The sequence below is a fragment of the Poecilia mexicana genome, unplaced genomic scaffold (genome assembly GCF_051168715.1).
Source record: "Poecilia mexicana isolate PSO_F unplaced genomic scaffold, ASM5116871v1 scaffold_5, whole genome shotgun sequence".
Classification (NCBI taxonomy): Eukaryota; Metazoa; Chordata; class Actinopteri; order Cyprinodontiformes; family Poeciliidae; genus Poecilia; species Poecilia mexicana.
The window spans coordinates 13,623,688-13,637,518 of record NW_028263374.1 but is presented as its reverse complement, the minus strand read 5'-3'; the positions used below and the strand labels follow the sequence as shown (position 1 = coordinate 13,637,518).

At 37.4% G+C, this 13,831-nt stretch overlaps 1 protein-coding gene across 2 annotated transcripts; it reads left to right on the top strand.

Moving 5' to 3' along the window:
* The first annotated feature begins 252 nt into the window (after positions 1-252).
* On the top strand, positions 253-13,579 carry stat2 (signal transducer and activator of transcription 2). 2 transcript variants are annotated; one of them, XM_088005571.1, is made up of 24 exons: positions 253-482; positions 884-1,061; positions 1,159-1,303; positions 1,554-1,649; positions 1,991-2,083; positions 2,199-2,277; positions 2,409-2,488; positions 2,847-2,998; positions 3,086-3,244; positions 3,349-3,438; positions 3,982-4,041; positions 4,171-4,191; positions 4,284-4,377; positions 4,557-4,604; positions 4,681-4,764; positions 4,879-4,977; positions 5,061-5,196; positions 6,936-6,988; positions 7,231-7,316; positions 9,020-9,156; positions 9,258-9,446; positions 9,949-10,003; positions 10,200-10,291; positions 11,995-13,579. In XM_088005571.1, the coding sequence occupies exons 2-24, from the start codon at positions 931-933 to the stop codon at positions 12,219-12,221; spliced, it is 2,406 nt and encodes an 801-aa protein (XP_087861697.1). In that variant the 5' UTR covers positions 253-482; positions 884-930; the 3' UTR covers positions 12,222-13,579. The 2 variants fall into 2 exon arrangements, with proteins under 2 accessions (XP_087861697.1, XP_087861696.1); XM_088005570.1 differs by having other exon boundaries at positions 255-482; positions 920-1,061.
* The last annotated feature ends 252 nt before the right edge of the window (positions 13,580-13,831 follow it).

The window sequence follows — 13,831 nt, the reverse complement described above, 5'->3', positions numbered from 1 at the left end:
CTCTACGTCATTTCTGGGAAGCGATAATGGCAACAACAGCGCCGTAAGTTTCTATTTTGCTGTCTCTTCCCCTCCCTATTGATCGACGTAGAAAATTGACCAATTAAATGCAGTGCCCTCTGAACGATTCGACCAATCAGGTCCTAGCTAGGAGCTGGAACGGAAACTGTGTGACGGGTAATGGCATTTCGGCTCTCGAGTTTCATCCAACGTCTGATACTCAAGAGCCAAAATGGCGCCTGAGGGTCTCTCTCGATAACACATTAGGAGGGGAAAGTGCTGTCCAATTAGAGACAGAACAAGAGGAATAGAAAGGGGAAATAACATTAACACACCTTCTCCGACTCGGTAGTTGTTTTACTAACATACAGCAGCAGTTGTGGCTCTTTGCGAAGCCTAAAGTGTTTGCTGGCTATGCATTTGTTCTAGCTTAGCTGCTAGTTACTTGGATAATTACGTGGACTGCGACAACTTAAGTAAAGGTGAGTAAACATATTGCTACTGCGGTGCTTAACGCGGTTAAATGTGTTGACATGTCCTCGAAAATCCTGCAGCTCGGGAAATAAACTCGAATCAGTATTAGTGGTTTTGTAGCATGTAGTTGCAGTCATTATATGTTACTGTAAAAAGAAGTTGCAGTCAAGTATTACGTATTTTGTGTAATATTTGTATCGTTGTGTGAACCTTCATGCCTCGATGCCTAGACACTTTGCTGCTGTCACTCTTGAATTTCCCTACTGTGGGACAAATAAGTGAAGTAAACTCGCCAGATTGTTCAATACTTTGCACTTTGTTCCCTCGCATGTGACCTACAACTTGTCAGATCTATCTGAAAGCCATTACTGAGAGTAATAGATCAGTTGTTTGTTGCTTGTTTTTTCAGCCTGTGTGTTTCTTTGCACGTTGTTGTAACTCCCAGTGAATCTCAGGATGGCCCAGTGGGACAGACTGAGGCAGCTCTCTGCTACTTACTGGCAGCAGCTTCATGAGCTGTATGACAGGGATGGTTTGCCTATGGATGTTCGCCACTACCTCTCGGCTTGGATAGAGAAGCAGGAGTGGTAAGACACTGATACCTGTAATGTTGTTTATTTATTACTACACTGTATCTTGCACATAACTTACTCCCCGTCTGTATGGTGTGTTAATTCTTCTCAGGGAACGAGCAGCTAGGGACTACGGCCTTGCAATGGTGCTGTACCAGGTTCTGCTGGAGAATCTGGATATCCAGCACAGCCGCTTTGTTCAGGAGGAGTCATTCTTACAGCAGCACAACATCAGACGCTATAAACAAAGCTTCCAGGTGTGTAAAAATAAAAACCACCCAGGTATTTGCTTTTCTTTTGAGTTGCTCTGAGGCTTTTTATATATATTTGCATTATGTTCAAAGGGAACATTGAGTTCCCATTGACGTCACCTCAAGTGTATTTGGTTGTAAAGATAAGCATTAGCGAAGTAATTAACATTGCAGCTCTAACCACATGCATTATGTTGTTTGCAGTAACGGTTCCTCATTCTTTTTTAAATCCTCACCTGACCTGTGTGTCTTACAGAGGTATCAAGATGAGCCCTGTGCTTTGGCAAGCACAATCCAGTGGTTTCTGGAAAAAGAGAAGGAAATCCTGAACAGTGCCGAGCTGAGTGAACAGGTTTGGGCAACTCGTATTTTACTTATGTATGTTAGTAAAACAACTGTACATGCAACTAAAAGGGGACATACCACACCTGCTGCACAACACAATAATAGAAGTGGCATTCACTGTTTATGTTACTTTTGATGTATGCATGACTGAGATCTGTCAGCCTGGTGTTGCACAATGCATTGAATTTCAATATCAATATGCACAACATTGCAGTCTGAATTCAAAGACTGTTTTGATTGCTGCTATTTATTTTGTACTTTTTGCTTGTTGATACTTTTACATTAACACTTTATCACATTGTTGTAGGTTTTCCCAGCCTTTAATTCCCCTCCGCTCCTTTGTTTCAGGTGCAGCTTTTGCAAGTTGAGCAGGAAGCCATGGAGACGACCTGTCAGCAGGAGCTTGAACGCAAAATGGCTGGACTGAGGAACGATGTGCAGGTGAAGACAGTGTTATTTTGTGTTGTGACTGATTTGCTCTGTATTGATAAACTATATATCGTGCTCACTGATCTTTTCTAATTTTCTGTCTCGTGCTGAACGTTTTGGCACATAGTGTTTGGAACATGCAATTATATGCCTGGAGGAGCAGCAAGATGAGTTTGATTTTAAATATCAAACCCACAAGATGGAAGGTCAGGACATTAAAGACTCCTAATTCTATTTTCGTTCTCTGACACTGAGTAATACTGTGGTCTGAATCACAGCTTCATGCTCTTTTGTCTTACATGGAAACTTTCAACCCACAATGGAAATTCTCATGCAGCTGTGACAGATGAGGCACAGAAGAATGAACGGATAAAAATGTTTCAGTCTCTAGTCAACAAACTGAATGAGTATAGGAAGGTAGGAAGCTGTTACTATTTACTAATTGTGAACTAGCGATTAAAAGCAGCTTTAATAAAAGAATTCCTAATGTTTTCAGTCTATAAACTTATACTCTGATGCATTCTTCTTGAATTCATTAAAGTCAGATAAAGGTTAGGCACTTATATTTCATCTTATCATGTTTAATTAAGAGCTATTGCTGATTTTAAGCAATCTACAGCACAAGTTAAGGGTTTTAGTTCTGGTGGAATCAGCAGTTCAGACCTCAAGAAAAACTTCAAATTGATATCAAACATGAAAAGCCAGATCAGTGTATCTCTGTTTTTCCCTGCATATTGTATAAATGTTTTATTTATCTTGTATATTTAATGTTTAGAGCACTCTAGCAGACTTGAACAAGCTTTTGGACCGGGCTGAAGACCTGATCAATCTGTTGGTGCGGAAAGAGCTGGTGGACTGGCAGAGGAGGCAGCAGAAATCCTGCATCGGCGCTCCAGACAATGTTTGCCTGGATCAGCTGGAAAAATGGCACGCTTTCTCCCCTTATAAATTAAGTTTTATGAATGAGCTATTTCCATCTACAGCTTTTAAGTCTTGATTCTCTTTGTCTTCCAGGTTCACCTGCATGGCAATGTGCCTGTTCCAGGTCCGTGAGTTTCTCAATAAGCTGGACGAGTTAATGGGAAAAATGTCCTATGAAAACGACCCCATAAAGGCCCAAAAACCTGCACTAAATAAGAGAACCGATGCTCTTCTTAAAGACTTACTCAAGAGGTATGCCATTACAAGGCAGTTTGTTTTGTTCTGCTGATATTTGGGGTCGTTTTTTTGTGAAAATCCTCTGATATATATATATTTTTTTTTATGATACTTCCAAGTTCGTTTGTGGTTGAGACTCAGCCGTCCATGCCTCAGGGAAAGGGCCCCCTGGTTTTGCGTACAAATGTCCAGTTCTCCGTTAAGACAAGGTCAGTGTTGCACCATGTGAAGTGTTTTGAATATTTATACATATTAAAAAGATATTTAAGAGTTATTGGTTGTTTTTCAGAGTTGTAATTATAAAGTTGTGCAAAATGGTTTTCTTTGTAGTCTGGTTTGCTGAAACAATTTTTGATACGTTCAGATTTTTTCCCCTGAAAACCATATAAACTTAAGCAAGTGCTGCAGGTTCTTTGATAGATGTTCTAGTTTTGAATCCAGAGAAAATTAAAGATTATCTTTATTAATACTTTATACCAGATCAAAAGTTGTGATCAACAATCAGAGCAGAAAATCATCCTAATCCGATCTCTGACCATTTGATTCGTGTATCTCTATAGACTTATGAAACATGCAAATTTACAACTATTTTAATTTTATTGTAACTTATCACATAATAATAATATTAATTCTGAGTGATGTTTTTGTTTGCTGTTTTGTTTCTGTAAATATTACTTAGATCTATCACCTCACTGTTCTGCACTATAAGCTTCAATCTAAGCCGTTCTTTGTTTTGACACTTCAAATCTTAGACTTCTGGTTAAGTTTGCTGAACTGAACCACTCCATGAAAGTGAATGTATCCATGTCAAGGTAAGACATTTTTAATTGGCGCTCACAGAAGTAATCCTCTGCCTTTAGTTTTTTCCTTCATGTGATAACGAATGACTTGTTATTTCCTCTCTCTGGTCGCTGCCCTCGTCTCTGTGTCCTTGAATGTAGGGAGGCTCCTCAGATCAAAGGGTGAGTTTTGTTTCTCTCCAGCCTCAATCTAACAAGAACGTCTGGGTAGATTTTTTTGTTTTTGTTTCCACTAATGGCGGGTCTGTTTGTAGATATCGGCGCTTCAATGTGCTGGGAACTGCAACCAAAGATTTGAACATGGCTGAGAGTCTCAGTGGAGGCATGGTTGCAGACTTCAGACATCTGGTGAGTATTAATGGTTTGAAAAGACTTTGTGAATGCTAACTAGTTAATATTTCTAAAGCATTTAAGTTTAACACAGTGAGACATCCATGTTTAACAGTAAATGTTGTCAAATTGTCAGAGTAGTCACTGGCAAACTTTCATAGCCAGAACAACTTTAACCTCAAGTGTTTGTTTTTTAGTCTCTGAGGGAGCAGAAGTCTGGAGGGGGTGGAAAAGGAATCAGTGAGGTGAGTTAAATTAAATCAATAAACCCTCAGTTGTTTTTTCGTCATGGGTTTGATCTGATGGTGTGTTCTTGGACAGATTTCTTTGAGTGTTACAGAGGAGCTGCACATCATCTACTTCAACACTGTCTTTGACCTGAAGGGCTTTTCAGTGGAGCTGCAGGTGAGGTTTTTGCTCCTTCTTTTGATTTACATCTCTTAATAACAAACAGCAGAGATGTTAATCATTAGCACAGCCACGACCTGCACTAAACCTGTCCTTTCCTCCCCCCTGCAGGCCTCCTCCCTTCCTGTGGTGATTATATCAAACTCCAGCCAGCAGCAAAGTGCCTGGGCGTCTATCCTCTGGTTCAACATGCTTAGCTTGGATCCAAAGGTGAAAAGTCGCACTCTTTACCTCACACCACTTTGCATATTGCTAACAATGTCAACAATGTTAATATCCACATCTTTGCCCAGGATGTTATGTTCTTCGCCACCGTTCCTGCAGCTCCTTGGCCGCAGTTTGGAGAGATGTTGAGCTGGCAGTTTCTCTCTGCCACAAAACGTGGTCTGGATGATGATCAGCGCAAAATGATTGCACACAAGCTGTTTGGTAAATGCTTGAAAAGTTAATTAAGAAGTTTGTTCTGAGAGAAATGTGTCGTTTGTAATGTATAATTAGGCCTGTCAGGATAATGACTTTTTCTGGAAGATAAATTGTCCCAGAAGTTATTGCAATTCACAATCATTTTGTTTTGAGTTGATTTTCAAGGAATATAAGGGTAATTACATAATAATGCAAGTACTTACATTTCTAACAAACATTTAACACTGGAATCGGAAGACATTTTAAATATCCAAAATAATTAAACAAAACAACAAATAAAATGGACACTGAAATCTCTCTAAACCAAATCGTCCTGCAAAAAAAGGGGCCAGTTGAAATCAATGCACCAGACTGAAGCCTTTTGTCAGTCCGTCTTTGGTAGAAGGAGAGACATGAGAAAAACAAACATGTAAATGGAAATTATTAGGCTCGTTTTAAATTATCATTAACTTAATTGAAACAAAAATATTTATATACACGATTTAAAAAGACATAGACATGTTTTCCCACTGTCAGACATAATATAACCTAAGATTAATTTAGATTAAATTAAACTTTCCCAGTTTTAGATCAGTTACCAAAATTACCTCTGAATGCCAGAAAAAGAAGAGATATTTTTTTTAGATAGTTTCTTAACTTTCTTGAAATTCAGAGGTTTTATACATTTCCTTGCTATGTGGTGCAATTGCCCTTTAAACTGTATGACCCGGGTGAAATGTTTTAAGTTTCTCTTCCTAAACTTCTCACAATATTTTGTCCAATTCTTATAATCCTCCCTAGTTGGTGTAACTGAGTAACGTTTGTAGGTCTCCAGCTCTCTGTGTTCTCTCTGAGATTAAAAAAGGGCGTTTTGATACTAAAAACATTGACTTATCTGTTCTTTGCAGCTGTATCAGTTATTTTCCTAAGGTCTACATGGAAGATCCAGGACAGAAAAACATTTTTATGACCTTAGTTGTGTCAGTAATAGCTACTGTGGATGTTGTACCCGTCTTTAAATACTAGGGAAATAATAAGTTAATATTCTGGTATTCTTTTACATCCTTTATTTTCAGCATTATCTTTGTTTTGTTTCAGTCTGAGATTAAACTGCTGGCAAATATAAACTTCTTTGTTGGGGAAAAAAGAAGTGAAGTGTAATTCTTAACAGCTTAGATTTGCAGCAACTACATACAGTAAAAATAAAGTACCTTGTGGCTGTCTTAAGGTTTTTTTATAGTAGAAAGTAATAAAATACCCAGAGGTATTTAAATATGAGCGATACACGGCGCATGACACGTTTAGCTTACCATTAACATCTAATTGCACTGTTATTTTTGGAAAAAACAAAAACAAGACAAAACACAGCATTGTGTTATTTTGTCACATCAAAGTGTTTTTTTCTCGTCCAAGTGAAATCTGTCTCCCAAACGTTATCCAGCTCCATGACTTCATGAAATAAGCATTTGCCCCTGCAGCCTTTTTGTCCTCTGTTAAATAAGTCAGTTCAATAAGCCATGCATCAGTGCTCATCTGAAGCTGTAATTTTGTCATTTAAAGACATTAAAATGTCTAGTGGGCGGGCTTATGTTTTTCACGTAGCTGTCTGCAGAAGACTGTAAAAACCTGCTTAAACTTCCACAGGAATTCATAATGATAAGGGTTGTGCAGCACAGTTCAGTGTTTTTGGCTTCAGACATGTTTTCTAAGAACTAGTGGACCTGAATGGACATGAATAATGCAGCTTTCTCTCTGTGCTCTGCCAGGGAAGCAGCAGAACTACGACATCTGCCAAGTGACATGGTCAAAGTTTTCAAAGGTGAGAATGGAAAGTAGATAATTTGTTGCAAAATAACGTTTTACAATGTTCAACGTCACCATTTAATGCAACATTTGCATTTATGCACCTAAACTCTAATTTGTCTTTCATTTTTTTCTGTATAGTCATAGTTAGTGTGCACATTTGGAAATGTTAGGAACGTTTTACATTTACACAACTTGTATTATTATTCTGTTATATTGATCATTTTTGTATAATTTTTTTTTTTCTGTTAATTTCAGGAAAATGGTCCTGACACTTTCTGGGTGTGGTTTGATGGCATCCTGGCGATGGTGAAATCCTACCTGGAGAACATCTGGAGGGAAGGGTGAGTGCTCTGGATTTCATACCCCACAGCAACATTGGCCTCACATATGGCCCAACCATTTAACACTGTTATAGTACGGTGATTTCATCATGCATTTATGAATCATTAAGGTGTGTTTATCGTGAAACATTTAGCAATATTTCTACAAACTTAACTGCTAACATTTTAAAGTATCCCACTTACATATATGTGTGGGATTTTACAGGACAAATTAACACAAACTAGCACACTGAGTTACAGTGGAAGCAAAATGATATGTAGTTCGCAAATTATTTTACACAAAAAATCTGAAAAATGTGGCATGCATTGGTATAAAGCCTCAGATTGTATTTTACCACAAGCTTTGAATCGACACTATGTGTGGTGGGGAAAGGCTGAATATTAGCTGAGCTAAGAGTGGAAATTCAAACCTTAAAAATACAGTAGAGATGCAAAGGCATCGTTTAAATTAAAGGTTTAAACGATGCCATTGCCACTTGAAATGATGAAAATGATTTTAAAGATTAGAATCAGAGAAACTTTACTCAGGTAAATGTTTGAGTAAAACAAGCGTTGTTCTTTTAATCTACTGACATGTCTCCGAAATTCCAAGCTAAAATTTAGTATTTATTTGCAGACAATGAGAAATGGTCAAAATAAAACGATGCAGTGCTTTCAGACCTCAAATAATGCAAAGAAAACTTCATTTAGGAACAACAAAACTAATGTTTTAACTCAGGAAGAGTTCAGAAATCAGTATTTTGTGGAAAAACCAGGAGGTTTTCAATGGGGTTCAGTCCAGAGGGCTCTTAATTTTTTTCCCAGATTTATATGTATATATATAAAAGATGAGGGGGTGTTGAATATAAATTCATGGTACATTTTTTTCAGATGTTTATTTTCAGAGTTTGATTCCCTTTCACAATTACACAATTTGCATAAATCCTTTCTTATAGAATCCCAATGAAAAACACAACACTTCATGCTGTGTAGATATGTTTAGAAGTTCTGTAAAGTATGTGGCTGTTTGGTATTTATTTTGAAACATACAATACAAAATGTTATACAAAACAACCAGAATTTTGCAGATATGGGATTTTCTTAAAATCAGTTTTCAAACGTTTTAGATCAGGGGTCCCCAAACTACGGCCCGCGGGCTGGATCCAGCCCGCCTCCTCATTTGGTCCGGCCCCCTGAACAATACCAGAGAGCATTCAGTGTTTTTCATATATATGTGGATTTTTCTTCAACCACCAGGGGGGCTCTTGAGCAGATATGAAACTTAGTTTCCCTCAATGGAATATATACCAGTCACCGTTTCGCTCACGGTTTTTTTCCATTTGCATTCTGGGTAAAAATCTATCTACAAACGCGAATATGTCGTTGGCAGTAATCCAGCTCCCTGCCCCCCAATAGAAGTTTTCTAACGTTTCTTTCTCGAAAAACTAAGACCGGCCCCCGACCAGAAAAGGGAACTGTTATGTGGCCCTCGCAGGAAAAAGTTTGGGGACCCCTGTTTTAGATAAATGGCCTCTAGGACGAACGTGATCTAGTTTGGTTTTCTGAATTAATAATAATAATAATAATAATAATAATAACAATAATAATACATTTTATTTGTAGGCGCCTTTCTTCACAATCAAGGTCACCTTACATAATTCAACATAAAAACAAACACAAAAGAGTAAGAGTAAAGTGTTTTTTTTCTGTCTTTCTACATGCAGCCTCATTATGGGTTTTGTGAGCAGAGGAAAAGAAAAACTGCTTCTCAAGAAGAAGAAAAGAGGCACTTTCTTGTTGCGCTTCAGTGAAAGTGTGGTGGGAGGAATCACCTTCTCCTGGGTGGAAATGGACTCAACTGGTTCGACATTTTTTTTATTTCACAATACATTCAACACCAATGAAAGCTGTTTTATTACTCTTTCTATTTTATCACTCTTGTATCGTTGTCATTAATTGTAGGTGAGCCTTATATAAAAACGGTCCAGCCCTTCACAAAAACTGACCTTTGCCAGATCCCATTCCACGAAATCATCAGGAATTTCCAGATTTTGGAAGCCGAAAACATCCCGGAAAATCCTCTACTTTTCCTGTATCCCGACACTCCAAAAGATGAAGCTTTTGGAAAGTGGTACACTGACAAGACTGGAGGTATGGGTTTCACATGCCTCTGCAAAGTTTAATTTACACCCAAATGTTCTTTACACTGCAAAAAACACAAAATCCTACCAAGTACTATTGGACTAGTTTCTAGTGCAAATGTCTTAGAACATTTGAAATAAAACAAAACAAACTTTCAAGTAACGTTTCATCAAGAGATCTGAGCTTGTTTTAAGTCACTAATTCCTTAATATTGATGAAAATTCACTTCTTCCATTGACAGACAATTTTGCTTATAACATGGGAAAAATGTCTTGTTTCAAGTAAAGTTATCTGCCAATTCAGCTAGTACTTTTTCGTCAATATTAATGAATTATTGATTTAAAAGAAGCCTCTTTATGTTGCTGAAAGGTTTCTTGCAAGTTAGCTTTGTCTTATTTCAAGTGTGCTAAAATTAGACTAAAATTACTTGGTAAGGTTTTGCAGTGTAGATATTTTTACATGTTATTGTGGCCAAACGCATAAAATTGAATGTTTTCTCTGAATTTTTCAGCTGACAATCCTTACATGAAGTACATCAAAACCAAGCTGATGTTTGTTTCTAAAGAGTAAGTGTTTTTCTTTTCTTGAATGAGGCTGGCTTGCATTGGTTTGTCAAAAAAAAAAAAAGCAAAAAAAAAAAACCCTAACCCTATTATTCCCTTTTATAACAGAAAAAAAAACACAAAAGAAATAGTTTACCCACTTAATTTTTTAATAATATGAGCTACTGGTTGTAATGGCTGTTTGTCATTGGTCATGTAGGAACTCACTGGAAGCTAGGTCACCCATGTCCTGTGACATGACACAGGGCGATTGCCTGGAGCCAATGAATGGCCTGTATGGAGAGGCAGCTGGTGAGTCCTGGCTCTCCTTGCTGTCAAATCCAGCTGAAAACCTTCAAACCAATCAACCCCATCATCAGAGAGCTCTGTCACTGCTTTAGTCTGCTTTAGCACTGTCAAACTAAAGCTAAACTGCTTTAGTTTGACTTTGTGGTGTTTGGGAGCGGTGGGGAGCATGCACTAAGTGATGGCTGTGATACCGCTGAGCATGTCTCCCGTTGTGGGACGTTTCTTCTGCATGCTCATGCCTGTTGTCCTCTGCTCTCACAAAACCTCTCGGGTGTCTGGGTTACATGAGATGGTTACTAACATGTTCATTCAGTCTGGCTGCATTTAGGTTTTGCTTTTTGCATTTCACTTCATGAAAGTAAAATCTGCATTTCATCCAAAAGAGTGGGGGTTAATTGGGAAAACTAAAGATATTTTAGTCTTTTTTTTTTTAGCATAATGAAGCAGTGAACCAGGTATTGAGTTAGAAAAATGATTATGTGATAACTAAAACTAATAGTATACTTCTAATTGTTTTTTTTGTTTTTTTTTCAGAATTATGTTAAACACTCATACTTGTTTCCATGTAGTGTTAAGTTGTTTGAAAGGACCAATGTGCGACACCTTCCTAAAATAAAGGCCTAAGAAAAAAAAAACTGGTCCAAAGTCCTGCTTTCAGATGACTGCAAGGTTTAAATTTAATTTAGAAATCGATGTGCGAGAGTCTGGAGGAACAGTGGAGAGTGGCACAGAATCCACATTGCTTGATTTTCAGCATTAAGTTTCCAGACAGTGATGGTTTGGGGAGCTGGTGTTGGTCCACTGGGTTTTCTGAAGACCACAGTCAGAGCAACTGTCCAGCAAGACATTTTAGCGAACGTCATGCTTCCTTCTGCTGAGAAGCTTTACGGAGTTTCTGATTTCATTTTCCAGCAGGACTTGGCACCAGCCCGTACCGCCAAATTCCTGCTCTAATTACCAGAATAGTACGATGAATGATTGACTGGTTTGACCTAATCTGCATTCCAAATCTGTGAAGTGTTGCCAAGAAGAAGATATGAGGTGGCAGATCAGACAACACAGGCCAGCCGAAGGCGGTGTCAAACCAGCCAGGGCTTCCTTAACAGACCCAGCAGTGGCAAAGCTCGTCACCTCCATGCCATGCTGCATTAATGCAGTAATTCATGCAAAAGCTATTGAGTCTATACAGTGGAGTAAACAGACAAACTTTTCAGAAAGCTTTTATTTATTTTATATAATCCTTTTTTAATGCTTTGATTTCAGAGGAACTGAATTTTTGCTTTTCATTAGCTGGAAGTGATAATCATTAAAGTTAACAGTTATTAAACCCCGAGGGAAAATGCCTCGGGGTTTAATAAAATAATGAATGGCTTGGTTTCACCTTTTCAACTGAAGTACTTCTTATTCACTGCGTCTTTACTTCCTCAAATCTTTTGTTTTGAGTTTTATTAACATACTTGTTTATGCCTTGCTGCTGCTGTATTACCTGAACTACAGGTGATAAATTATACTTGGTTCAACTTCTTCTCTCCTGTTCTTTCATGCTGAATCAGTCCTTCTTTTTTTATTTTGTGCACATGACCAAATACCATTTTGTATCACTCTCACTTCCCCTTTAAAATCAGAGTCATAACGACCCAAATGCAGCCACAGCAACCAAAAGCAAAGCAATAACTTTCTCTTTCCTGGCTTTTCTTCCCGCCTAGAACAAGAGGATGAGCCTCGTCTTCTGCAGTCACAGCTGGAAACCTTTCAGGATCCCATGCTGAGCAGCTCCTCTCTTGACCCCTTGGACAACGATTATCTGTTGTACCCGAACCTCACTGATTCTGACTTCATACAGCAGCAGCCCGACCAATTCCTGGCTGATTTCAACAACCTTTTAGCACCCAGCCTCCTGCCTGCACAAATTTGCGGAGGCATTTTCCAGTAGATCTGTGTATGCCGGCCATAACTTTACTAATATGCTGACCCCTATTTGCAAAATCCTTATATAGAACTGTTATGCAGTGAACAAGCTGAATATAAAACACAACAGCTCATTGACTTTCCTATCATGTGGGTAAGTTGTTGTCAATCTTCTCCGCCCGTTAATATTTGTGCAAACGAAACGTCAAAGACTGAAGGAGCTGGTTTTAAACCTGGAATTGTATCAACTAATTTTTTAAAGATCAGGAGCAGAAAAAATATTTAATGGTGGGAGGTATTGTATGAAGCACTTTGAAGATCCCTTCATCTTGAAAATGTGGCTCTTAAATTATTTTTGTTGGGTTCAAACTTGTATTTTTTTTAATTGTTATGTTTTTAGCTGGAAGTACACAAACCCTGTGAAGAATTGTCCTAGAACAAGGCACTCCTTTGATTATTTTTGGTAACACTTTATTTGAAGGGGGTTGAATAAGACAGACATGACACTGTCATAAACATGACATAACACCTGTCATGAACATGAATAAACCTTCATGAATATTTATGACTGTTGTCATAAAGCGTCATTCGGTAAATTATGACACTTTTAATACAAAGTTGACATTATTCAAAATGTCTTTGTTATGACAACTTGACATTAACCAAGAAATCATTACTGATATAAATTTGTTATAAAAGTATTACTGATTGCACTTTAAAAATTAGGTAACTTTATGTTATTAAAGGTAAAGTTTAAACAGTAATTATTTCTTGGTTAATGTCAAGTTGTCATAACAAAGATATTTTGAATAATGTCAACTTTGTATTAAAAGTGTCATAATTTACCGAATGACGCTTTATGACAACAGTCATAAATATTCATGAAGGTTTATTCATGTTCATGACAGGTGTTATGTCATGTTTATGACAGTGTCATGTCAGTCTTATTCACCACCCTTCAAATAAAGTGTTACCTTATTTTCATATACAGTCTATTTGAATTCACTCAATTTAATCAACATAATCTCAGTGAAAGTGTAGTAAAAATTCACCCTTTTTTCTTGTTTTACCTTTAACATGTTGTTTTCCCAAAGCTTGGCTCTTCCTTTCTGCATTTATAACATTTATTTACCTGTATAAACTCTTTTTGCATATATTTTCTACTCTTGCACTTTCAAATAGTTTGTCATTTTTGGTAAAAAGTCTGTTCTACTGTAGTACTCTATTTAATCTCAGTCTTTATATTTTTCAGTGAAATGTGAATTGTTTCTAATCAGCTGTCTTTTTTCAGATTTAAATCCAGTTGTTCTATACATTGTTGTACTTCTTCTGGAGAGTTTAATTCACTTGGTTTATGTAATAAAGCTTGTTGAAAGGAAACAATTTGATTTGTCTCACGTCTTGATTTACAGACTGAACAAGTTATTTATGATCACAGATCATACATATTTACTTAGCATAACATAAAAATAAAAAATATCCATCTGGTTAAAGGAATATTCTGCTTAAATGTTTTGGTATAGATGTGGACAAAGTTGTCGGCGTAACTATTAAAGACGTGCAGATGATCTTAAACTCACCGTTAATTTTTCTAACGTAATCTCACATTGAATAATTTTCAAAAACCTGCATTCA

Excerpts from the sequence above, each read along its gene's own strand:
- stat2 (XM_088005571.1), top strand. The coding sequence starts at position 931 with ATGGCCCAGTGGGACAGACTGAGGCAGCTCTCTGCTACTTACTGGCAG. Across the intron at positions 2,278-2,408 it reads TCAAACCCACAAGATGGAAG|CTGTGACAGATGAGGCACAG; the intron begins GTCAGGACATTA and ends ATTCTCATGCAG. Across the intron at positions 5,197-6,935 it reads GATTGCACACAAGCTGTTTG|GGAAGCAGCAGAACTACGAC; the intron begins GTAAATGCTTGA and ends GTGCTCTGCCAG.